Below are 25,890 nucleotides of genomic sequence, written 5' to 3'. Positions count from 1 at the left end.
TAACAGATGATCGCTCTATTATTACTTATGCTTCACTCCCCCCCCCCCTTCCCACCTTCCCTCCTCCCCGATATCCCCCTCCAGTTCCCCCCATGCAAAGATCTTCTACTATGTCGCCCCCAGTTAACCCTCCCATCACCCGCTTTTCCCCTCCCCCCCCTTTGGCCTTCCCTTCCGCCCTCTTCTCCCTGTCTACCAATCCGGTATCTTAGAAACCTGCCATCAGTCTAGACTTATTTATAAACCCTAGTTGACCTGTGAGTCCCTAGCTAAAAGTGATCAACATCTGCTATTCTATGTTCAGTTAAAAGTTTCGATGACCTGTTCTATGTAACAAGTTTTGTTTTACTGTAAACCGGGGTGAAGGCTAAATGCTAAACCTCGGTATATAAAAAACTCCAAATAAATAAATAAATAAATAAGCCTTTTCCCTTAAAGCCCAATATGAAGACTCCCCCTCCTCTCCCGTCAGCATACCTCTTCTTAGATGGAGTGGTTATCCGAGGCAAGAGCGATCCACACTTACTCCTGCCCTGCTGACACCATTTTGCAAAAATGGCAGCAGTTGAGTCCATGCACTCCTTTTGCAGGGGCTTTTATTCATGAAAAATAATTCCTGTAGAGTTGAAAATACCATCTAGGCACTTTTTTCCTCCCCCGACCAAAACATGGCTAAAAGTGCACGTGTTGTGAGACATCAGGGCTGGCAGTTTACCGACATCTGATTTATACAGGTAAAATGTAAATGTCTTTGAAAATTGCCTTTCCCATGCATTCTCTTTCAATTGCTATCTCCACATTTGCAATTCTTTATGGTTTTATCTTAGTGTCCCTGTGCTGTACATTAAGCAATAAGCACCATGGCATTTCAGTTCAGATACTTAATGTAACCTCTTTCTTTGTAGTGATTATTATCTGAGTGTTTTGACCTGGGTGAAAGATGAAAGGATCTGCATACAGTGGCTGAGGAGAATACAGAACGTTTCCGTCTTAACCATTTGTGACCATCAACAAAACACCGGAGCATGGAAATGCCCAGTGGTAGGTGCCATAAATTTACTGTTTTCTCTACTTTCTGTTTGTGAATGCTAACAAATAACTGTTATATTTGAGGTTGCCAGCATAATGCAGAATATGATAAATACCAAGGTGAATTGTGTTGTGCAAGCAATGCTGATTGCTGCAATAAAAAGTTACACCACTGGCAAAAACAGGCACATCACACAGAAGAAGGTCAAAGAAAGTGACATGGGGCCTTAGATACTTGGTAAACTCAGAGGTAGGGTTTCCAGCAGCTAGGAGGAAATCATTGACCTGTTTACAGTAAAGAGTGTATCACATTAGGAGGCTGATGCACTAAATGGTGAAGATTTTTGCTGAAATGAGCCAGTCCCATAGAACGTTTTCCATGCAATAGTGGTTCATTTAAATAATAATCCAATAGCTTTACAGGCAGGGTTAATGTACGCAAAATCTCAGACGTTATTACAAAATAGTATTTTTCTAAAATTACCTAAGCATCTGTGCATTACCTAAGCAGAAGAGAATGTCACATACTGTAGAAACTAGCTTTGGGCAGTTAAAAAGGCTCCTTCATTTTAAAAGAATAAAAGTTTTTAAAGAAATTAAAGTTTTTCAGGGAGACAAGAATACAGAATAATATTTATTTATTTTTAATTTTTATATTCCGACATTCTTGTATAATATACAAATCATACCGGTTTACATTAAAACAGGAGATGCAGGAAAAAAATTAACTTTGTCAAATACATTTAACATTAATAACAATCAGGTCAATCCAGTAAAGTGCGGCCGCGTTTACCCCGCTCCTAACCCGCTTTCTACTCACTTTCTGGCCGCGTTAGCCCTTCCTGCAATCCACAATCCCCTTTAACCTACTCTTACCACGTCCTTAAATCCCCGGGTAACCCCTTCCGCACACGGCATGTATATTACATGTAAACGATCGAATTAGCTATTCCCTACCATCCAGTAACGCGCGCCCCGACTATCGCTTTTTTACCCTGCCGTTTTGCCGCACGTTTAACCTACTAACTTACCGCCTACCCTTACCCCTGCGTTAGAGGCAGGGGTAAGGGTAGGCAGCAAACTTTCCCCCAGCCCCCGCTCACCTGCCCTGGCCGCATCCATGGGTGCTGGTCTCCGGGGCAGCCCCAGTCCTCTCCCCTCCTCCCGAAGCAAAAAAAGCGAAAAAAAGCGAAAAAGCGAAAAAAAAAAAGCGAAAAAAAAAGTTGCAAGAGAGAGAGGGGAGAGAGGACGGGCAATCCTACGCTCGGGATTGCCAGTCCTCTCTCCCCTCCTCCCGAAGCAAGGCACGAAAAGCAGCCTTGCTCTTGGAGGAGGGGAGAGAGGACTGGCAGTGTAAAGCGATGAAGCGACTTACTTTTTTTGCAGCCCCCCTCCGGAGACAGACATCGGCGAGGACGACTGCGGCTCCCCTGCCTCCAGCTGCACGGGCGAAAGCGGCCCCTGTTCGTGCAGTTGGGCCGATCAAGGCGTGACTTCACGACGTTTGGCGTCACGGCATGTGACGTCACGTCTTGAGCGGCCCAATTGCACGCACAGGGGCCGCTTTTGCCCGTGCGTCCATCTTCGCGGGCAGCTGGAGGCAGGGGAGCCATGGTCATCTTCGCCGATGTCCGTCTCCGGAGGGGGGCTGCAAAAAAAGTAAGTCGTTTCGTCGCTTTACACTGCCAGTCCTCTCTCCCCTCCTCCTGGAGCAAGGCTGCTTTTCGCGCCTTGCTTCGGGAGGAGGGGAGAGAGGGCTGACAATCCCGAGCATCGGAGAACCATCCACTTCCTGGTACCTGTCATTTCAAATGTCATTTGAAATGACATTTGAAATGACAGATACCAGCATGTCCGTGAAGCGTTAGGCCCGCGCACCCAGGTTACTGTATAGGCGCTGTATAGCGCTCTATACAGTAAAATGGGTTGCGTGGGCCTAACGCTTCACGGACGCTTCTTAGACACAGCTTGCATTTGCAAGCTATTTACATACAGGATCGAGCGGTAGGTGAGCTGGACTGTGCGTGCGGCAACTGCGGGTGCGCCGGGCACTAACGCAGCTCTTTCTACCACTCGTTACTGGATTGACCTGAATGAAAATTGTTAACAAGGGATAACAACTATGAAAAAAGAGAAAGGTAAACAAAAGTGGAAGAAACCTAGAAGTTAAAAAGAAAAAAAACGAAAAAAGTTAGCACAAAGGGGTGCACAAAGGGGAGTGCCCCTTTGTCGCGCCCCTTCGGCACGCGATGCCAGGTGGAATGGTGCCGTTTACCAGCTCCATGCTGGGCTGGATGACATCACAAGTAAATGTATCTCTGTTTGTTAGAAGGTAATGGTGGTGGGAGGTTCTGATGTAAGATAATCTTGATGTTTCAGAAGCCCACTAAAAAATACCTTAACAGAGAGACTTAGGATTTATAACATTTGATGGCAATATAATTTATATACATGGGTGACATGGATCTGGATGTCAGTATTCACTGTTTAAATGATGAGACAGTAAATACTTAAATTAAAAAAAACAAAACAATGGCTAATGCTTACAACTGTTAGAAAATATTTTTGGTTCATCTCATTTTTCATTTTATTTTATTTTATTAAGGGATATAAACGTAGAGAAGAAAGTACATCTGGATGGATTGGTACAGTGAGTATTCAGTAATGCATGCAAAATAGCTTTTGTGGAACAGAACTGCAAAATAAGAGGATGAATGGTATAGAAATGATAAATATTTCATGGCAAGACTTTTGCAACAGAATAGAAATGAATGTTCCTGGCAACTTCTAGCTTCCAGTTCTGAAATTCAAAGCGATGTGCCACAGAATACTCTGCTGCAGTTTTTAGGGGATTGGGGTTGTTTGACACAGTAGATGATTGGACAAAGATTGCATGATACTAGGGGTATCCAACTCACATCAGGCATCAGGAAATATATTTCTGTTGGATACATGAAGAAAATACTTTTTTCTCAAGCTGATCGGAGGATGAGTAGAACAGAGCAAAGGAATGGTTGTATGTGTTAGTCTCCTCATCATAGTTTCACTATTATCTACTGTAGCTCTGCCCTGTCTTAGGAGGAGTTGCTTTCTCTTATGTGATGATTGTAGTATCTGTAGCGTTTGAATCCACCTCCATTGAAAAGAACTTGAAAAGGACTATAGTCATTCACATCACTAAAATCATAAGACCATAACAGGAAAAGGTTAAAGGTGCAGGACAGAGTTTTACTTGCAGTTCAGATCTAGTGAGAAAGTATATATTGAAAATGTATTGGACATTTGATCAGGCCATTGGTGCGATAGGGTTTTCTTGTTAATAAGCTGGAATGTGATGTTCTTTATAAAACTGAATATTGTCTTGGAGAAGAATCCATTTCTGCCTGAGAAGTGAACTGATGATCTCCCTGAATTGTGCAATGCAGAGGTCCAGTTCTACAATCAGCTCCTAAGTATGGATGAATGAAAATGAAAGTGAAAATGTTCCAATTGTACACATTTTCATGAAGAATCTATAAAATTAATGTATTTATGAAAATATTCAACATAGACTTCAATAGGAGAATTTCTACATGCAGCATGCAAATAGGTGAAAATTATCTTTTTTTTCAGCTTTTTTCCAGTATAAAAATAAGGGGGAAGAGTTCTGAAAGCAGTGAAAAAGGTAGTTTTCACTGGTTTTTTAAAGGGAGGATCCCGTCAGACAAATCTTGAGTTCTTTGAGTTAACAAAAGTGGTGGATCAGGGATGTGCAGTAGACATTGCCTGTCCGGAGATTTGACATTCTCCACACTGAAGACTGTTAAGCAAGCTTGACTGTATGGGGGTAGGCCAAGAAGTTATTGATTGGGTAAGGAAATGTTTAAGCAACAAGGTACAGAGAATGATGATAATTAAAGTCCATTTTGGTGACGGTATAACAATCTGGAAAGCCTTCTTTCTCTTCAGAAAGTAGGCTAGAATTAGAAGGGAACTTGAGACAACTGGAAGATTGGTTAAGGATTTGAATAACGAGCTTCTGTGCACTTAAGGGTAAACTTATACTTTGGGGGCACAAAAATTCATTAGCCACATATTAATTTGAAGGGCGAGAATTTGAAATGGCTGAACAGGAAAGAGATCTGGGAGTGATCATCTCAGATGACCTTCATAAGGACATTGAGAAGATGGAGACAGTTCAGAGAAGGGCGACTAAAATAATGCAGGGTCTACAATACAAACACTGCAAAGAAATGATCAAGCCATTCCCATATGTAGTCAGATGTGTTATGGGAGTCTCTGTTTAGTGGACCCTTGGGCCGACCTGCTGGAGACTGGGAAAGGTGGTCAATATCTTTAATGAATAGCAGGCCGGGAGGCAGATGTTCAGGCAGGACGTAGATGCTCTTCACCCTGGAAGCTGGTACTCCCCCGGGAGGAGCCCATAGGAGCCCAACCGCTGGGAATTAGGTGGCTTCACCCTTGGAAGTCGAAGCCCCCCCGGGAGAAGCCCGTAGGGGCCCGGCCGCTGGGACTTAGGCGGGTTGTGGATCAGGACAGGTAACTGGAGCCAGACTAGGACAGTAGCAATACTGTAACTGGGCTCGGGTTCTGGAACCAGGCAGGAACTGTAGCAAGACTCGGATACTGAAACCAGGCAGGAACTGTAGCAAGACTCGGGTACTAGAACCAGGCAGGAACTGTAGCAGGATTCGGGTACTAGAACCAGGCAGGAACTGTAGCAGGATTCGGGTACTAGAACCAGGCAGGAACTAAGCAGGTACTGTAGCAGGCAGGCAGGAACCAATCAGGTACTGTAGCAGGCAAGCAGGAACCAAGCAGGTACTGTAGCAGGCAGGCAGGAACCAGGCAGGTACTGTAGCAGGAACGGAGTGACGAAGCAAAGCGAGTCACTCCAGGGCACAGCGCAACAGGAAACCGGGAGGCTAACCCGTTGCAAGGCCAAGACTGGATGGCCGCGGCCGGCTTATCAAGGCCGCGGCGTCTGACGTCAGGAGTTGGGCGGAGCCACCACTGGCGGGAAACGGCCTAGAAAGGCGCCAAGTGGCGCATGTGCGCACCCAGGATCCGGGCGTCCATGGGAGACCTCACAGCAGCGCAGCCCCAGCGGGGACGCCGCCAACCAGGCCACAAACCAGGCCTCTGGAAGCGGAAGCAGGTCCAGGAACCCGGAGGTAAGGGCCTGGCTGTGGTGCTCACGGCCAGAACCGCAACAAGATGAACCCTTTTGAATGTTGACCATTATGTTATTATTTCATCAACAATTTTCACTGTAAATTCTATGATGCAAAGTTTGCGACACCAGACAATTTTTGCAAGCTTTACCACATATAAGTAAAACCTACTTTTAACTGTATTCACTGCAGGTAATTTTACATACATCTACCGAAATCTATATATATGCTTTTGTTTTCTTCTTTTTCTTTAGTTTCAGCCCTCTGATCCTTATTTTGCATCAGATAACATCAGCTATTACAAAGTTATCAGTGATAAGGATGGTTACAAGCACATTCATTACTTTGCAAACAGCACAATGGTGAGAACAAAACTGGTCTGTTTTTCCTGCGTGTTTTAAATATTTTGAGGACTCTAATGGACTCATTAATAATCTTTTATTTCTTTTAGGATCCAAAAGTAATCACAAGTGGAAAATGGGAAGTGACAGCTATAGTGTCTGTGACCACGGACCTTCTGTAAGTACTACATCCACAAAATTCAGTTTTGGTTTTCATATCAACTAGAGACACAAAAATCAGTCTGAAATTAAATGATCTCTGTGTTGATGCTATTAGAAAGTTCTCTTTCTAAAGTTGCTAAAAACATAGATGAGCCACAGAATGTCGGGGCCTGAAGAATGCCTTTTAGGAGATGGCACCCTTTTTGCATGAGATCTTGCACCAAATTTAGCAATTCCCCCAAAACATGTAGATGACCATTTTCAGCAGCGTGGGGAGCAAGAATTTACCCAGGTAACTTTAGGTGACAAATTCAGTGGGACTTACCCATGTAAGTCTGCCACTGAATATATTTCTCCAACCAGACTAAGTTTAGCTGTATAGCATTCAATATCGGCACTACCTGGCTGAATGTAAGGTTCTTAGGTCACAATCCTTGCAATCTAAATTATGACCCATTTTTAAATAATATTAGCCTTTGTTGTACACTGGCTTTTTGATGCAGTTAGATACCCTGGGCTTTATTATTTAAAAAATAAAAAACCCTCTTCCCCATTCTGTGACTTTGGACAAAAATCTGTATTGGTTAAGGCCCATTATCTGTTTTTTGGTTTGTTTGGGTTTTTTTGGTACTCCCCACAGACATGTTTTGAGGTCCATGTTTTTGAGAGTCTCATTGTCACCTTCTCATCTTGCTTGGACACGGGGGCACTTTTCAAAATCACATGAAGCTTGCAGGCTCGTGGGGAACTTTGTGTCCACAGGCCCACAAGCTCATTTTCAAATGGAGATTTCCTTTGAAAATTGGACCTACAAAGTAAACAGGTTCAAAATGGATTTTGCACTGGTTGGGTTCACCAGGAAAAGTGCATGTAGAGATTTAAAAATCAAATTTCCTTAGGCACTTTCACACCCTTTTTCCATGCAGGTAAAAGTAGCTGCAGGTGTTTATGCAGGATAAGGCTAGGCAATTTTCCAAAGCCCATTTTATACTGGTTTTTACCCACATACAGCCTTTAGAAAATTACCCTTTGCAGGGTATCTGTGTTTTTGAAGGCTTTAAAGGGTCACACCACTGTTTGAATTGTCATTGTATCCTAGCCTTCTGCCAGTGAGAAGCTGGTGATTGTTCTAATGTGCTTTAGGCCAAATCTTCAAAGGCCTACATGCACCTATACTGGGAGATATGCGCGTGGCTGGGACATGAGCGTGCCGCACGGATTTTCAAACACCCACAGCCACGCGCATATCTCCTGGTATGCGCAGAGGAAAAGGATTCTGAAAAAGGGGCAGGCTGAAGGTGGGGGTATGGGCAGGGAATGGGTGGGCCATTAGGCACTGTCCAGCTGAAGCACGCACTGGGAGCCAACCAGACCACGCATGTTGCTGCTGCTCCGGACTCCGGGTGAGTACAAAACCAAACAAATCTAGGGTAGTTAGCAGGGTTTTAGGGGGTCGGGGTTAGTAGGGGAAAAGGAAGCAGGTTATGTAGGAGGTTTAGGAAGTCTGCTCCTTTACTAGGGCAGACTGGGAGGGAACAGGGAATAGGGCTGATTGTGTCATTGCACGCAGGTTGTAAAATACCCCCACTTACGCGTGCGATTCGGCAATCATGCGCATGTGCGTGCAGATAGTGGTTTTTATAACATGCATGCATCGACGTGCACATGTTATAGAATTGGCGCGTCATGTGTGCACACATGGACACTCGTGCGGGCCTTTGAAAGTTACCGTCCCTATGACAGGGTTACCAAAGAGCTCCAAGTCCAAAGGGAGAGGCCAAGCCAGTCCTGGCTGTACTCTCCCTTGCATGCTGGGATTTGTAGTTCCAATTTCTAAAGAAATAGGTGAAAAACTAGGACAGGCTAGGAATGTTCAAGGAAACACATTTCCTTTTGTGTTTTGTTTTGTTTTTCTTTTTTCCTTTTGTTTTCTTTTTATGAGTGTCCTAAAACATTTAGAGGATAATATTCGGCCCCTGGTCAGTTTGAAAAGTTATCCAGATAAACTTATCTGGCTGACTTTGGCAGGATATTCAGCAGTGCGGCTGTGCCACTGAATATACCCAACTTTATTAAAGTTAACTTTTTCTGGCTAACTTTAGGACTGCTCTACGACATGACCAGAATTATTGAAGTTAGTTGGAAAACCTAGCTAACTAACTAACCCCATCATTCATCAAAAAAAAGTTAATAATGCATACATTAACAAAAAGGGAGCATGTAACTTAGTGCATACTGTGAGAATCCCTATTTTTTGAGAGAGAGAGACTATTTACAAGGCCCTCATTTATTTATTTATTTTTAGATTTTTATATACCGGTGTTCCTATATGAAATAAAGATCACATCGGTTTACATTGAAACAGAACATGAAAATTGCCAAAAGGCATTACATAGAACAAGGTTATGAAACTTGGAACAGTGTACATAAGTTCAAAATTTAACAATAACGTTGTAACATTGATGACCAAAAGATAAAGGAGAAAAAAAAAAAAAGACTTAAACAATTAAGTTGACAGGTCTTATTGAGCATAAAAATTATAACGTATAAGTGAGAAAGTCTCAAGTGTCCTGCAGCAAGAGATTAGATACCGAAGTAGGTAGTGGTATGGAAAATGGGGGTTTGTGAAGAAGATATGTTCTTGCTGGTTGGAGGGGAAAAAATGATGATCATGGTCCTGGAAAAGCTTGGCTAAAGAGCCAGGTTTTAAGTTTTTTTTTGAATGAAGAGTGGCAGAATTCAAGCCGAATGTCTGGTGGGAGCGCATTCCATTGAATGGGGCCTGCTGTAGATATGGCACGTTTATGATGCGAGGATTTTGTTGAAGGTACATAGAGTGTGCCTTTATATGCTCCTCTGATGGGTCTAGAGGAGGAGTGAGGGCGTAGTTGGTTACATAATTGAAGAGGAGAGATATTGTGAATGGATTTATGAATTACGGTGAGTTATTATAGTAATAGTTATATTAGTTATATAATATAATATAATATTATATAATATTATATTATATTATATTAGTTATATAATATAATATTATATTATATAATAGCTCATAGTAGTTAAGTATTTATATCACTATAGGAGAGCCACTGGATAGGTCGAGGTGAGGTGTTAGTGGTGGTTTAGGATTTAGCGGCCAGTGTCGCATGTAGAGTGAGACATAAGAACAGCACAGTATACCTTGGTGAAGATTTGACGTCATTTGGAATGAGGAAAGTCTCACAAAGATGAAATTTCTACTACGTTCTCTCACCCTAGCTTGATGGACTTTATAACAGGGTACCATCTCTCTCTCAGCACAGAATGTGAAAAATAGGGAACCTTTAGGTTCTACAACTACTGCATTAACATGTGGAAAACTTTTATTATTTTAAAAATCTTTTTAGCGTACCTGCATGTTTGCACACAGCACTGCCCAATCCTTTCTTCACTACCCAGATTTCCATTCCTTCCTCCATTCCTTAGCAAAGCAAAGAAAATACTGATTTGTATCATAATGTAAAACAAGTATCCTAGACTAACTTTTCTTGTACAGATCTCATGCTAAATCTCGTATCATTCAGAACTAGTCAATGGCTGCAAAGGTTGGGCCTGAGTTGTCCACAGTTACCTTGTTGATACAGAATGAGTGAACCTCTTTCATGAATCTGGCTCATCACTGGTTTAATGTTATCTTTTTATGCACTTGTGTCTAATAGTCTCTTATTTTGCAGATACTACATTAGCAATATGGGATACCCAGGCAGAAGACATCTTTACAAGTAAGATTTGTGGTTTCTGTTTGTAATGTTGAGAAATAAATAAATACGAGAGGGAGTATACTAAAACAGAATGATAAAAAAGAAATACATAGGCCCAATGTAAATGTGCATTTACCATGTTAGCTAGGTATTTTTTGTGTTCATTTTTTTTTTTATTTTGGTCTGACTTGCCTTTCTCCACCTCTGACATTCTACCTCAGTTGGAATTTGCCCAGGTTATGCTCACTGCCATATATGACAGGGAGACATTGTAGGCCTTCATTCACCACTGCCAGGAATGTTTGCTTACCTAGGTTCCATCTCCTCCCTCTATGGTAGGGATAAGGCAATTCTGGTACTTGAGGGCTGCAAACTAGCTGTTTTTTTCAGGATATCCCCCATGAATGTGCATATATATATTTGAATACAACTGCGACAGTGTGCATGTAAAAAACTCTCATGCACATTTATTAATGAGATCCTGAAAACCGGACCTGTCTGCGGGCCTCAAAGACCGGAGTTGCCTACTCCTGCTCTATCATAGCAACAGTCCCCAGCAGGGGACCGCACACCTTGGCTCTGTTTGAAGCCCGATACATGTACTCGTACAGGCCGATGCTATATTATGCACTTAGCCTAGTGCACAGGCTAATGAGCTCTTGGGCACGTGTTTTGGGTGCGCTAGGCTAACACCCGATGTAATGAGGTGATTAGCGCATCCAAACCAGCGTGTAGCTAATAGCGCTCATCACATGTAAATGCATGTAGATGAGGCTATTAGCTATTACCTCCAATGCAAAAAAATCACCATGCGCCCGATGTGCACATTCTAACATGGAAAACTTAATGCCAGCCCCCATATAGCCACAAAAAAGCCCAAAATACTGCTTTCTGTGGGTCCTTCTACTTAGTATCGCACCTAGGAAAGGAGGCTGGGCGCACGTTGGAGAGTGATTGCTCAATCATGAGGGCCCACTTTATGCAAGCCGATATTACATAGGCCTGATACTGCATCTCATACATAAGTATCAATGTTGTGCGATGGTTAGGACTCCCTGTCCTCTAGTCCAGTGCTTTCCAACCTTTTCAAGCCCAAGGCACACTTATATTAAAGGAAAATTGGTTCTTACCTACTAATTTTCGTTCCTGTAGTACCACGGATCAGTCTAGACAGTGCGTTGAGCCTCCTGTCCAGCAGATGGAGACAGAGAAAAACTGAAAGGGTATCCTATATGAGGACAGAGCCTACCCTATATCCCTTCAGTATAAATGTTATCAAAGCAGATAAATAGAAAGATAACCAGCATAAGATCAAGCAAGCAACAAGTAACTGATAGATTGAACAATTCAAAACTCTGTAAAAGAATCACTCTTGCATATATAGTCATATTCATCTAGTAGATGCTTCCGATGCCTTAAAGCTCTGATAGGAGCAGATAGATCTTCCAAAATGCTGTGAAGAAAACAAGAGGAAGAAACTTCGAACGGACATAGCAACAATACCCGAGCGGGAGTCTGGACTGATCCGTGGTACTACAGGAACGAAAATTAGCAGGTAAGAGCCAATTTTCCTTTCCCTGTACGAACCCGGATTAGTCCAGACAGTGGGATGTACCAAAGCTTCCCTAAACAGGGTGGGACCGAGATAGTCCTGCTCGAAGCACCTGCCATCCGAAGGAGCCAAAACTGGCGCCAGTACATTGAGGGACTTCCAAGTAGCCGCTCTGCAAATTTCCTGTGGAGAGGCCGACTGACACTCCGCCCCAGCAACAGCTTGTGAATGTAAAGAGTGGGCCTTTAAGCCCTCCAGAACCGTCCGGTCCCGACAGAAGGATGCTGGTGCAATCGCCACCTTTAGCCTGCGAGCAATCATAGTCTTAGAAACCTTAGTTCCTCTCTTTGGACTACTCCATAAGACAAAGAAATGATCAGAGATTTAAAACTCATTTTTAACCTGTAAATATCATAGTAGTATTCTTTTCACATCAAGGCGCCGCAGATCCCCACCAGGTGTGTTTGCAATGTCCTCAGGGGGAAAGCAGGGAGCTCCACTGACTGATCCCTACAACACAACGCTTGGAGCTCCGACACCCTCCAGGTAGAACAAATAGAGATGAGGAAAAAAAAACGGTCTGAAGAGTCAGATCCTTAAGCGTAGCCCGCCAGAGGAGTTCGAAGGGTGCCTCGCGGGAACCCAAAGCTCCAAGATAAGGCTCCACGAGGGACAAGGAGCCCGGACAGGCGGCTGCAATGCTTGGCCCCTTTGAGGAATCGAATGACATCCGGATGAGCCACCACCGTGTATACACCCAAGAGAGGAACCTGTACCCATAAGGAGTTGAAAGAGAAACCATGAGAAAAACCAGTCTGGAAAAATTAAAGAACCTGAGATACCAGAGCCTTGCATGCCGGCCCTCTGGACTTAGCCCAGACAATCTCAAAAACTCTCCAAACCGGACGTAAGCGAGAGAGGTAGAGGACTTATGGACCCTCAGCAGAGTGGATATAAGTTCTTCTTTATAAACCTTCCAGCTTAGTCGCCATCATTCAAAGCCATGCAGCTAGATAGAAGTGATCCACCTGATCGAAAAATACTGGACCCTGTCATAGCGGGTGTGAAAGATGGCTGAGGAGAAGAGGACCAACTGTCACGAGGTTCATTATATCCGGGTGCCACGAGCATGAGGGTTCCCCGACGATGTTCTATTCTTCTGAGTACTTCTCCCACCAGAGGCCAAGGGGGAAATTCATACCGGAAAACATTGTAAAGGCAGGGAAAAACCAGGCCACTCCTTCCAAACAGTGCACCCCTCTGCGGCTGAAGAATCAGCGAGCTTTTGTATTATTCAGAGTAGCCATCAGGTCCAAGTAGGGAGGACCCCACCTGCGGACAATCAGCTCCATCGCTCCGTCGGAGAGCTCCCACATTCCGGGGTCTGGACGCTGACGACTGAGGAAGTCAACTTGAACATTCAGAGCCAACAGGCGACCTCTGGTGCCCCCCTGGCAGTTGAAGTAGGCCCTCGTGGTGGCATTATCTGAGAGAACCCGCACTGCCTTGTGACGGATCAGAGGAAGAAAGACCTTGAGGACCAGATGGACCGCTCGGGCCTTTAGGCAATTGATGTGCCAGCAGGATTGGACTGGGGACCAGTATCCCTGCATAGATTGAGTTTGACCCACTGCTCCCCAGCCTGAGAGGCTGGCGTTCGTCGTGACCATGATCCACTGAGGTGTCTATAGAGGCATCCCCTTCATGGGGTGCGCAAGTGAAAACCACTATTGCTTGTCGGCGATGGTGGAGTAGGAGAGCAGAAGGAGCTTCCGAAACTGTTCCGATGCCGGCTTCCAGCGGGACAGCAAAGCCTGCTGTAATGGACACATATGGGCAAAGCTCAAGGAACCAGAAAGATAGTGGAAGCCATGGACCACAGGACCTGAAGGTAATCCCAGGCCGTGGGTAGCGAGAGAATTACGCACTTGATCCATAAGTTTGAGCGCCCGAGCATCTGTCAGGAACACCTTGCTCCCAGGAATTCCAGAACCTGGGAGGGCTGGAGATTGCTCTTGGAAATATCCCCCTGAGGGAGGCGAGGGAAGACAAGGCCCTGTTGACTGCCGACCTGCAGGGAGGAGGGATGAACCAGGGCCCCATCCCGGCGGAAAGTAGCCGCCATCACCACCATGACCTTAGTAAAAGTGCGTGGTGCAGTGACGAGTCCGAACGGAAGAGCCCGAAACTGGAAGTGGTGCCCCAGAATGTTGAACCGGAGATACTTCTGATGGTCGCGGTGTATCGGTATGTGCCGGTAAGCCTCTATTAAGTCGAGTGAGACCAGATATTCGCATGAGCGAACCGCCGCCATCCTCTCCCTCAGGGTCTCGAGGTGGAAAGGGGGAACCCTGAGGGCTTGGCTGACTCTCTTGAGGTCCAAGTTGGATGGAAGGAACTGTCCTTTTTGGGCACGACGAAGTATATGGAATACTGGCCAGTTCCTTGTTCCTCCGCCAGGACTGGGACTATAGCTCCAAGCTCATGCAACCGGACAAGAGTCTGGCAGACCGCTGAACGCTTCCAGTTTTCGCAGGGAGAGATTATGTGGAGGTATGGAAGATCCCAAAATAATCTAAGCGTAAACTTCGACTATCACCTCAAGGCCGCACTGGACCAACATGATTTTGACCCATTCCTTGAGAAACAGGGACAGACGTCCACCTAAATTGGGAATGGAGGAATGGGTCAGCCGTAATTCATTGGGAAGAAGGCTTTGTGGTCGAGTGCTGTGGGTTACCCTCCTGGAAGGGAAAGAGACCAGGACTTAAGGTAAAAAGACTTAGACCGTTTCGGACGGTCCTCCAGCAGCTTATGAACCTTGTTCTCTCCTAAGGATTTAATAAGCTGTTCAAGGTCCTCACCAAAAAGCAACTTGCCCTTGAAGAGAAGAGTGCCCAACTACGATTTAGAGGAGGAATCTGCAGACCAATTGTGCCACCAGAGGAAACGCCTGGCTGATACCGCTGAAACCATTGCCTTGGCCAGCACTCGGAGCAAATCTTACAGGGCATCCGCCCCATATGTCAGTGCTGCCTCCAGTCGTTCTGCCTGGTCCACCTCTGCAGACAGGAGGTCCTGGGTGCTGAGCAATTGTTGAACCCATCTAAGACTTGCCCGCTGCATGAGACTGCCGCAAATAGTCGTCTGGAGCCCTACTGCCAGGACTTCAAAGATGCGTCTGAGATAAAGCTTACAGTGTTGTCGCCCCTGCCATTGGGATGGTGGTGTGCTTGGAGACCGCGGAGACGAAAATGTCCACCTTGGAAACCTTTAAGCATCTCTAGGCATTGACAAGGGAGGGGATAGAGCATGTCCATTGCCTCACCCATGCGGAGTCCCGCCTCAGGAGACTCCCAGTCCCGGAGGAGCAGCTGTCTGTACATAGTGTGGGATGGTAACATACGGGTAGGAGCCCTAAGTCCCGCCACGACCAGATCCACGTTAGCTGCGAGAGAGGGCGTAGTAGAATCCTCCAGTGACACTCCAATGCCCAACTCGTCCAAAATAAAGGGAATGAGCTGGTCCAGCTCTGCCCTTTGGATCAACGGAGGACACGTGGATCATCCCCCTCTAGGGGAAACCCTGGGAGCAAACCAGAGTCTGGATCAGGAACGGGGGCACAGCCAGATGGGGGGAGGGGTCCAGGGCTTCCGGCACCACCCTGACTCTAATGGAACCCTGGCCATCCGGAGCAGATACCCGAGGGATTTTAGCTGGGGGGGGGGGAGCCTGGGGAGGGATCACCCTCTTCCTGCAGACTAGCAGACTAGCTAAAGAGTATTTGTGTAATAAAGGCACAAATTCCGCTAAAAAACGAGGTTTAGACTTCCCAGATGGGGGGGAGGGGAAGGTCAGAAAACCCCCTCCGGAGAATGAACGGGGCTTAGAGCCAGCGGGGAAACAGTTAAATCGGGCTCTCCTTCTTCTTCCCACCCTGAATCTGAAGAAAAGTACTCCCCCAAAATGGCCACCGTTCCCGCGGTTTTTCGGGCAGGGAACAGCCTAGCCACGTGCTGGAAAGGCCAACCCCTGGCTGTAGGACTCGGCGCTGCCGTGGGGGGAGCCTCCCCAACTGGCAGGCATCCGGAGCAGAGCAGGCAGAAAAAAAACCCCGCAGCATGATCAAAGGGAGCCGTCGCGGAGACGATCAGCTGAGCTGGGCTGCAGGGGGAAGTGTTTGCAGGCGAATGAACCCTGTACGCAACCCCTAAGTAATCAAAGCAGGGAGAAATAGAACCTGCTTCGGCTGCCAAGGTAATTGCTGTTCTTTTTTTTTTTTTTGAACAATTGCAAGGGAATTAATCTTCCCTGCTGAGGAACCCGAGATATTAGCTGCTCAGGGTCAGAGTGGTTGCGGCTAGGTTTTGATCAGATGCAGGGGAATTAATCTTCCCTGCTGGGGGACCCGAGGTATTAGCTTCTCAGGGTCAGTGCAGCCAGAAAAGGGGGAGTGACTGGACCACCAGTATTGCCCCAAACAGCAAACAGGTCACCGGGAAAAGAGCCTAGGCTGAATAATCAAGGGGCAAGCCCCCCTAGGTTCCCAGCAGAGCGTCTGCATTAGTGACAGAGCATAAAAACAATTTAGATCCTTTTTTTTTTTTTTTAAATACAAAAGTATAGAGAATACTTGCTTGATCTTGGAAAAAATCTGAGAAGAAAGCCCCAAGGGAAATGGAAAACAGAGGAAAGAAGGGAACCACAGGTTCTATTGTCTGAATCTGCTGGAGACAGAGACATACTGAGGGGATGCAGGGTAGGCTCTGTCCTGATATGGGATACCCTTTCTGGTTTTCTCTGTCTCTATCTGCTGGACAGGAGGCTCAACCCACTGTCTGGACTGATTCGGGTACGTACAGGGAACAAACATTTTGCGTGGCACACCAGCCTCCATAGAGCAGACAATGCAGACACGGAGAGGATTCATGTGGCCAGAAGAATAGCTAGGGAAGCACTGAGACCTGCCAGTCTCTCTTTGAAATTTTAAAATAAAGAGAGGGGTGAGGAGGGACCAAGACACACATGATCCCATCACGATTGGCACAGTTCTCTCCACGTACAAGTGCAAGAGAAAGAAGTCAGTGTGGCACAGGCAGCCAGCTCAGTTAGTTATTACCTTGGCTGTCACATGTGGCTGCCAGAGCTCCTCCACTGCTGCTGCTCCCAACACTCGGAATAAATCACATGTAGGGCTGAGTGCATGTTCTGCCAGTCTCATAAGGCCTAGGGGTAAGACAGAGGCTGGAAAAACTCAAAGGAGGAAGCTCAGAAAGGGGGAAGATATGTATGCCAAACAAAGCATGGCTCTGCTGTCCATATTCTGCATGATGCCTATTAATTTCCATACTCCAGGGCTCATGTTGTAGCTAGGGAGGGGAGGCATATGTGACTATACATCTTCCAAGAAAGGAGCTTCTACATGTTTAAGAGCCATTGCGGGTATCTCGAGCTGCTGAGAGCAGAGCCCAGGTGCTGGTCTGGATCTGAGACTCAGGCAGAGACTCAGGCAGAGACTTTTCCCTGGCACACCTGATCAGCTCTTGGGGAACACTGCTCTAGTCCTTGCCAGTCCCAATAAGCATAAGCTGGATGTGGGAACTGAACCTGAGCATCCCGCATGGCAGTGCACATTACGCACTGGCAAGGCTTGATTTCTGGCAGAACATCCCAGAATGGCGTTCCGTCTCGTTTTTTTTCTGGGACCCCAGAAAGCGGAGCAGAGTCGGCCATGTTTATCAGTTCTGGCTCCCCTAAAGAAACAAAACAGAGCTAGTAGTTTCACGGATTATTTATGCCCCCCAGTCCTTGGAGGAAGCAGAGAAGAACAGAGAATATTGGAATTGCTTACCCTGAGACAAGCGTCACATGGCTTTGATGTTTGTGCAATTTCCCAGCACAAGTTAGGAAGCTATGAGGGACAACATCCAAGGTAAAATGAAGACTTGGGGTGAATGCCTGTCAGCTCCACTTCTTCTACCATTCCTGGGTTGTTAGCTACCTGCTTATCACACTGTCCTACCAGACTCCACTGCCTCTGCTGCCGGTGACCACACTGGTGAAGGTGAAAGGGCCAAAAGAGTTAATGAGGGGATATGTGTGTGTGTGTGTGTGGGGGGGGGGGGGGACAGTAAAAGGATCAGAAGGAGGGGAAGGAGAGTTGGTGATGGAAACTGAGAGGGCAAAAATGTGAGTGAAGAGATTGAAGAGGCTGTGGGTTATGTGGGAGAGAGGGAGGACACATAGTCAGGGAATGAAAGGTGCTGTGGGGTATGAGTGAGGTGATCAGAGGGGCTATGAGATGTACAGATTGGGGACAGTCTGTGAGCAAAGTGATTGCATGGGGTGGAGAAAGAGACAAGGAGGAGAGGAGACAGGACTGGATGAGGGGAAGGAGAGAGAAGAAAATGAGTGAGAAGAGCGTGGGACGTTTCTCCTTTCCACTCGAAGGAGACAAAGAGCAGGCCAGGCCCCATACCACTGTCCAAGGAGGCTGTGGACAGCAGACAGTGCACACCAGTTCTCCCCCCCCCCCCCCCCCCCATCCAAGGCAGAGGTGACCAAGCTGATTCTGGCTCGAAGAGGAGGCTTGTACTTTACTGGCTGAGGAGGGAGAGCAGGAAGGGTTTTCTAGAAGATGATTTTCCAGAGAGAGGAGGGGCGCGAGGATCACCAGGGATAGAGGGTTAGACTAAGGGGCTTTAGAACCACTGGGGGGGGGGGGACAAGAACCACTGGGGAATTTATGCAGGGGGGGGGAGGGCTAGGAATGGAGGATCAGGTTCACCAGGGCAGAGAGGAGGAGAGGGTTAGAGAGAAAGAGCCCCATTCTGTCTATCTGCCTTCTCCTTAACGCAGTGATTCTGCATCTCCAACCCCTAGCTATCCTCCGCCTGCCAGTGTTCATCTAATCTTTTCAGAGTGTGAAGAGTATGTTCAGGTATGTGTGTGTGAGAGAGTTCACCCTAGGCCCTGGTTCCGCCCCTCTGCGCACAGGTCACACCTGGCACTAATCCTGCCCATCCCATGCCCCCTCCAGATCCTTTTTGTCTACAAATTAAGCCCTGCTAACAATGCTTGTGTGCTGACTGATTAGACTTTTCTTAGGAAATGAAAACGCAGCGACAAAGGAACATGTTATGGGTATATTTGGTATTATCAAAAATGTCTTAATAAGCTTCAGGAATCTAGTGTCTGCGTGGGTAGACAAATATCATTAGAGTTTATTGTAATGGTTCTATCATTTTACAGAATAAAAACAGCGGACACATCGAATCAGGCGGAGTGTATTAGTTGCAGGCTGCGACCAGACAGATGCCAGTATTATTCTGCATACTTTAGTAAAAATTCCAAGTTTTATAAGTTGAATTGCCATGGTGAGTATGAACCTCAATAAGCAATGTAAAATCTGTCTATATTTAGGGATAAATGTGGCAAAGTTGTAATCATCTCCTTGCGCTGTCTTAACAGGTCCAGGTTTGCCGATATATTCCCTGCACCGTAGCAGCGATGATAAAGGTATCTTTTCTTTGGTGTAGCAAGTTCATGCTCTCAGTGGATCTGGAAACATGTAAACTCTGAAACAAAGAACACACTTTTTGAAAGTAAAAGAAAATTATTAGATGAAGACTTCATAATCCTTATTTTGGATTCTGAACAATAACACTGTACCAGGGTGTTGTTTTTATTGATAATTAGGGGAGAAAGACCTGATAGTAGTGGACATACACAAACCCATTATTGAGCTGTGTTGCATATTGAAAGCCAAAACAAAGGAAATGCAGTGTTAGCACTATTATTTTATTAGGGATCCCTGCCTGTTCCTGTAGTGCTCCATTGATTTGGATGAACTTCCGAGTCTGGCCTTCCAATTAACCCCCAGTAGTAGAGAAAGAAAGAAAGAAAGAAGAAAAAAAAATATATATACACAAATTAAACAAATGTTGCCTGATCAAAAAGTCACTTGCCCTGACTGTGTCCCATGAAGAAGCAATCTGTGCAGCCTGGTTTCTAACTGATCTGTGACTGTGGTTTTATCACAGGGTGCATTTAATGCTGTCAATTGTCTATTTAGAAATCCGACTCCTGGAAGACAACACCAGGCTGGAAACCCTGTTAAAGGATATTCAAATGCCTTCTAAAGAAAATAGTACAATTCATCTTCATGGGTTTGGTGAGTTTGTACACCAGAAGATTTCTGGATATTGCATTTACCTGTTTGCGGAACCAACGTCATGCAACAAAAGTTCATAAATTGCAAGTAGTGACCTGCTCACTGGGAAGCAGTTTATTGCTAGAGAACCAATACCTGCCCCTGTTTAAGGGAGAACCATTTTTTTACTATAAATTAGGATGTGCCAAGGCCAGCCTGGTGGCTCAGTGACAGTGCTGTGCACCACCATGCTGGGTCACATCTTTTCTGTAGGTTGGTTGTGCTGGGGAGGCAGTACCTTTGGGTGGTGGGGGGGAGGGAGTCCCAGTCATCGCACTGTGGAGAGACTTCGTGGCCGGACTTAGGGCCTATGATTGCCCAGCCCTGGAAGGAGGACTGTCGGCATGATGATGGAGCTAAGGGAGTTGGGAGGAGCAATAAAACAGAAGAAAAATCCCTGGGTAACTGCAGATGAAGGATCACGGCACCATATGTTATTGTATTTTAAATAGGGACCAAATTATTATGATGTATTATTTTCCTATGTATTGCATTTTATGATTATGTATTGTAAAATGTGTTGAGTATGGGTTTTGCTCTTAGAAGGCATGTCCCACAATTAAATTACATTTAAAAATAGCTCAATAGACACCAGTTTCAATTGAAATGGGAGGAGTGGGAGGAAATTGGTAAGCCTAAAAGAATGGCCCTAGAAATAGGCATTGTTACAGATATTCAGCAGGGTGTTGCCTATAGGCACTATGCTGCACAAAGTCCTAGTTAATATGATGGTTGCTGTTTGAAGGCCTAGATTTATGAGAGCGAGAGAAAAAGAGAGAGAGACTAAAAAGCCCATCTAGTAGGTAGCTACTCGAGGTAGGTTTAGGTAGTAGTGTAGAGGTTAGGGGCCACTTTTACATGCAGAGTGAGATTTACGAACAGAACAGTACACTCTTGTGAAGATTTGATGTCTTTCAGAGTGAGGAAACTCACACAGCAATGAGATTTGTACAATGTTCTCTCAAATGCAACATCAAGCTAGGTTGAGAGAACATTGTACAAATCTCATTGTTGTGTGAAAATCAAATCTTCACAATAGTGCACTGTTCTGTTCGTACATCTCACTCTGCATGTAAAAGTGGCTCCTAACCTCTACACTACTACCTAAACCTACCTCGAGTTACTAGGTGGACCTCCTATAGTAGCATTAATAGCTAACTACTACATGGGCATACATCAACCCTAAAGTTAGCCGGATAAATTTATCATATTAACTAGGACTTTGTGCCTATAGGCAACACCCTGCCGAATATCTGTAACAATTTATCTGGCTATAGTAGCATAAATAGCTGCTTACTATAGTGCCACCCTCAGAGGCTCTCCCCCCCCTCCCCCCACCCCCCCACCACCTCAGGACCTTCTCTAGCCTAAAAATGCCCAAAATGGAATTTGTGAAAAAATTACATTATGGGCATATCGCACAGCTTAATGCTATTGGAAAAGGTTTAGTTATTTTTGGCATTAAAACTGTGCACTGTTATGGCTTCGCGCTTTGCGAAGCCAGCCCACTTTTACAAAATTCCTGCCCCAACTCCTCCCCAATCCCTCCCCTTTTAAAAATTTGCATCGCCCCATGCATTATGATGCTTTTTGCATGCGTTAAGATGTTTTTCGCATGCAAAAACGCCATAATGCAAGTTGATAAATGACCCTGTTAGCCAGACAGACCTTTTTAATACGGACCTCCGTGTTGTCATTATGATTGCCCTTCATTGGTTCTTATTGCCTCAGCACACTATGGGGCAGATTTTAAAACCTGCGCGCGGGTGCAGATCTGTTCGCACAACCTGGCGTGAACAAATCTACGCCCGATTTTATAACATGCGCGCACAGCCGCGCGCATGTTATAAAATCCAGGGTCGGCACGCGCAAGGAGTTGCACAATTGTGCTACTTGCGCATGCCAAGCCGCGCAGCCTGCCTCCGTTCCCTCCGAGGCCTCTTCGAAATCAGAGCGGCCTCGGAGGGAACTTTCCATCCGCTGTCCCGCACCTTCCCCTCCCTTCCCCTACCTAACCCGCCCCACAACCCTTCCTAGAACCCCCCACCCTCCTGACCCCCCCAAGACTTACCAAAACTCCCTGGTGGTCCAGCGGGGGGTCTGGGAGCGACTTCCTGCACTCGGGCTGTCAGCTGCCAGTATTCAAAATGGCGCCGATAGCCTTTGCCCTCACTATGTCACAGGGGCTACCGGTGCCATTGGTCAGCCCCTGTCACATGGTAGGAGCACAAGATGGCATCAGTATGGGCATGTCCATTTTATAACATATGCGCATATATGTGCGCAAGTTATAAAACAGGCTATATGCGCTTACATGTGCACCCCAGTTCATATGGACCTGTGCATGCAAATGCCGCCTGGACCGCGTAAGTGGGGGGCTTTCAGTAGATACGCATGCCGACACTAGAGTCCATTTTCCCAGTTTGCCCAGTTAACTAATCAGCCTTCCTAACCCCCCTGCCCCCCCCCGTTAGTTTGCCTACCTTTTACCCTGTTAGTCTAGACCCCTTAAACCTCGCTAACTAGCCTCTGTGTTTTTTATTTTATTACTTATATGCCATCCATAGCAGAAGTGAAGTTACATGGTAGGGGGACGCCTGTGCGCTGTGTGCGTAAATACCGTCACATAGATTTCATGCCTCAGACCCGGTCTGTCCATGCCCTGCCCAAGCCACACCCATTTCCCCCCCCCCCCCCCCGTTTTCCCCCAAAATGTTTTATGCGCATAACAGGAGATACACGTGTTGGCGCAGGCCTTTCAAAATCTGCACGGTGTGCACGGATCAGAGATACGCGTGTAACCAGTAATTTTCCAATGTCCATCTTAAAGGATGAGCTATATAGAATGGAATAATCTAATCAGGATTGGTCAGATATGCCAAAAGGGACTAAATTTAATGTGTGACAATTGACTAGGCTTTGGACTGTGAATACATTTAGACAATGTAAACTTCTAATTCAATGAGACCTGTATTTTCTCTTTGAAATTGAATGTACGCTTGTTTTATTTATTTTTTTTAGCATAAATATATTTATTTACATTTAGATTTGTGGTATCAGCTGACACTGCCTCCTCATTTTGATAGATCAAAGAAGTATCCACTACTTATTGATGTGTAAGTAGATTATTTCAACTGATGATGTAAATTTAGTAGGCATGAATTGACTATCCAGGTCTCTGAAAACTTTAGATAAATGACCAAGAAGCTGGTGGAACTTCATAGACTAATCAATCTGTAGAGTATAAGGTGCTACCGGCCTCCTGTCATATTTGCTATTGCTAACATGGCTAATCTTCTGAAAGTTTTAAAAAATTGGGATAGTCACCAAAATATTCTGAAAAGAAAAGCGAGAGATTGCTACAAACGTTTTCTAATTTCAGTTTTAACATATAGCAAGGGACTTTCACAAAGGTCTTTTCCCCTATTCTGTGCCTTAGGAAAAAGTCCTTCCTTCAGTTTGTGGACTCATCAAGTGATACAATTCAGAAATGTGACATTGCCTGATGGAAAGTCCCCAGCTCGATCCCCGGGTTGGATTTTCTGCTCCCCAGGTCAGCTGGGGATGCTGTGGAAAGAGTGCTCACAGTCCTTGGGCTGGAGAGGGAGTCATGGTCATTGCTCTTGGATGACAACCAGTGGCTGGATTCAAGGCCCAGAATTTCAGGGATCCATAAGGAGCCCTGGTGAATGTCCCTGGCCCTGTACTGTCACTGCTATGACCAGACTTGGTGCAATGGGAAAGGATATGAAATAGGAGGAAAATCCCCAGGTAGTAGTAATTGAAGGCGGAGGGTGCCAGGATCCCAGCCCCAGTGCCAACTGAACAGGAGGACCAAAGGGGCAGGAGGAAACTGCTAGGTATAAAAATTATTATAATAATTCAGAAGTATGTCTATTTATTTTCAGCTTCTGAGTTTATACTGATAATTTTCACTGTGCATCCCATATATTATCCTGGTCTTCAGGGCTTAAATTCAGCCAGAGCTACCCAGAACTGTGAACATTTTCAAGCTTTGTGGGCCAACTGTGTGGATCTCGTAATACACAATATCAGTACAGCCGGCCTGCGAGCTTTGAAAATGCTTGCTTGTAATGCCGGCATCATGTGGACAGGTAGAGTGGCAGCAGGACTGAGCTGCTGGAGGAACCTAAAAAGCAAGAAGCCCAATTATATGGGGATTTTGCCCCTTGAAAGGGGCAAGATTGTGTGGGGACTCCCTCAGGATTACAAGACGTACAACTGTACAGTGACCATACTCTCTCCTCTCCTCCAGAGTATGATTTTAGCTGGGACTTCAGGAAATAATATAAGCCCCACCAATCTTTATCTTAAATAAATAAAAATATATATGTAGTTTCATTCAGGACTATATGTACTTTTCACATTTTTTTGCCTCTAATCTTTATCAGTTTTACAGTGCACGTTGACCACTGTTAGAGCTATTTTCATCAACACTAATGCACAGCTTTGTCCAACATGATCCTCTCCCATAATTAAGAATGCTTATGGCTCCTTTGCAGGTATGCAGGACCATGCAGTCAGAAAGTGGACGAGGTTTATCGACTCAACTGGGCAACCTATCTGGCAAGCACAGAAAAGATTATAGTGGCCAGCTTTGATGGCAGAGGAAGCGGCTATCAAGGCGACAAGATCATGCATACCGTGTATCGGCGGCTGGGGACTTACGAAGTAGAAGATCAGATCTCAGCAGCCAGGTGAGAGGGCACGGTAGGGTCCCATAAAGGAAACATTTCTATAACATTTTGTAAACTATTTTTCTACCAAATCATGAAAAGGAAGCTTTCAACAGCAAAATAGTTTGAAAAATGTATTTATCTGAATACAAGTAGCTGTGGAAGAGGGTGCATTTTAAGGGTACCATACTGTATCAAAGCAGTTTGCAAAGGGATTTCTGCAAGTAAAACTGTTTTACCCACAGAAGTGGCCTGTGATAAAATCGCCCACCTGATATGCAAGCAAACTTGCATGTGTACTGCCTGTTCATATGTAAGGTTACCTGTACTGAGCAGAGGTTTTTCTTGGGGCAGAGTTGGGGAGGGGTTCGAATTTGCATACGTCTGGATTTTCAAAAGCGCGTGCGTACGTTTTCATGGAATGTTTGTGTGGACTCTCTAGCAGGTGTAACTTGTGCAGTGTAGTTTCGGTGGGATCATTTTCAAAACAGACTTATGTGCCCAAGTCCATGTTGAAAATTGGTGCAATTTGCAGGCGTTTTTGCCACCTTTCTTATATGAGCTGTTTGACAATTCCCTCCTATACTGTACTTTGGGGCCAATGTGCTAAAGTGTGCTGTCAGGATTTCTATGGAAGTAAGCTTGGTAGAAATTTGGCAGGCACAGTTTTGCTACAAACTTCTTTGCATAAACTTTATCTGCATCTCAGTGAAGTTTATGTGAAATCATGTTTGCGAGGCCAATTTTGCATATAATTTTACTATGTGCTCTCATAGTTAATGAACTGCTTTGCATAGTTGTGCTATCGCACTGACTCATTAGCTTTAATTAAAGTTTTGCACATGTAAAACTTTTCATGAAATATATGTATTTGCAAAGCAAATAGCTAAATATTGTGTGCTAAAATGGGAAATAGTGCTTGCTAATATGCACTATGAGCTCAAAATTATGCAGTGCAGCGAGCACTGCATAATTTTGTGCTA

The 25,890-nt window shown here is 45.3% G+C and overlaps 1 protein-coding gene across 4 annotated transcripts in view; it reads left to right on the top strand.

Annotated features, from left to right (window-relative positions):
• Positions 1 to 25,890, top strand: part of DPP4 (dipeptidyl peptidase 4) — a 275,080-nt gene that overhangs the window by 219,624 nt on the left and 29,566 nt on the right. For all 4 annotated transcript variants that reach the window (XM_029605604.1, XM_029605606.1, XM_029605607.1 and 1 more), the window contains 10 exons: positions 906 to 1,041; positions 3,635 to 3,679; positions 6,458 to 6,565; positions 6,655 to 6,722; positions 10,420 to 10,467; positions 19,250 to 19,374; positions 19,469 to 19,516; positions 20,073 to 20,171; positions 23,257 to 23,326; positions 24,734 to 24,928. In XM_029605604.1, the coding sequence (XP_029461464.1) occupies positions 906 to 1,041; positions 3,635 to 3,679; positions 6,458 to 6,565; positions 6,655 to 6,722; positions 10,420 to 10,467; positions 19,250 to 19,374; positions 19,469 to 19,516; positions 20,073 to 20,171; positions 23,257 to 23,326; positions 24,734 to 24,928 (942 nt within the window). The remainder of the gene's footprint in view (positions 1 to 905; positions 1,042 to 3,634; positions 3,680 to 6,457; positions 6,566 to 6,654; positions 6,723 to 10,419; positions 10,468 to 19,249; positions 19,375 to 19,468; positions 19,517 to 20,072; positions 20,172 to 23,256; positions 23,327 to 24,733; positions 24,929 to 25,890) is intronic.

The sequence above is a fragment of the Rhinatrema bivittatum genome, chromosome 6 (genome assembly GCF_901001135.1).
Source record: "Rhinatrema bivittatum chromosome 6, aRhiBiv1.1, whole genome shotgun sequence".
Lineage (NCBI taxonomy): Eukaryota > Metazoa > Chordata > Amphibia > Gymnophiona > Rhinatrematidae > Rhinatrema > Rhinatrema bivittatum.
The sequence above is the reverse complement of the archived record's forward strand: the minus strand, read 5'-3'. Positions and strand labels throughout refer to the sequence as shown.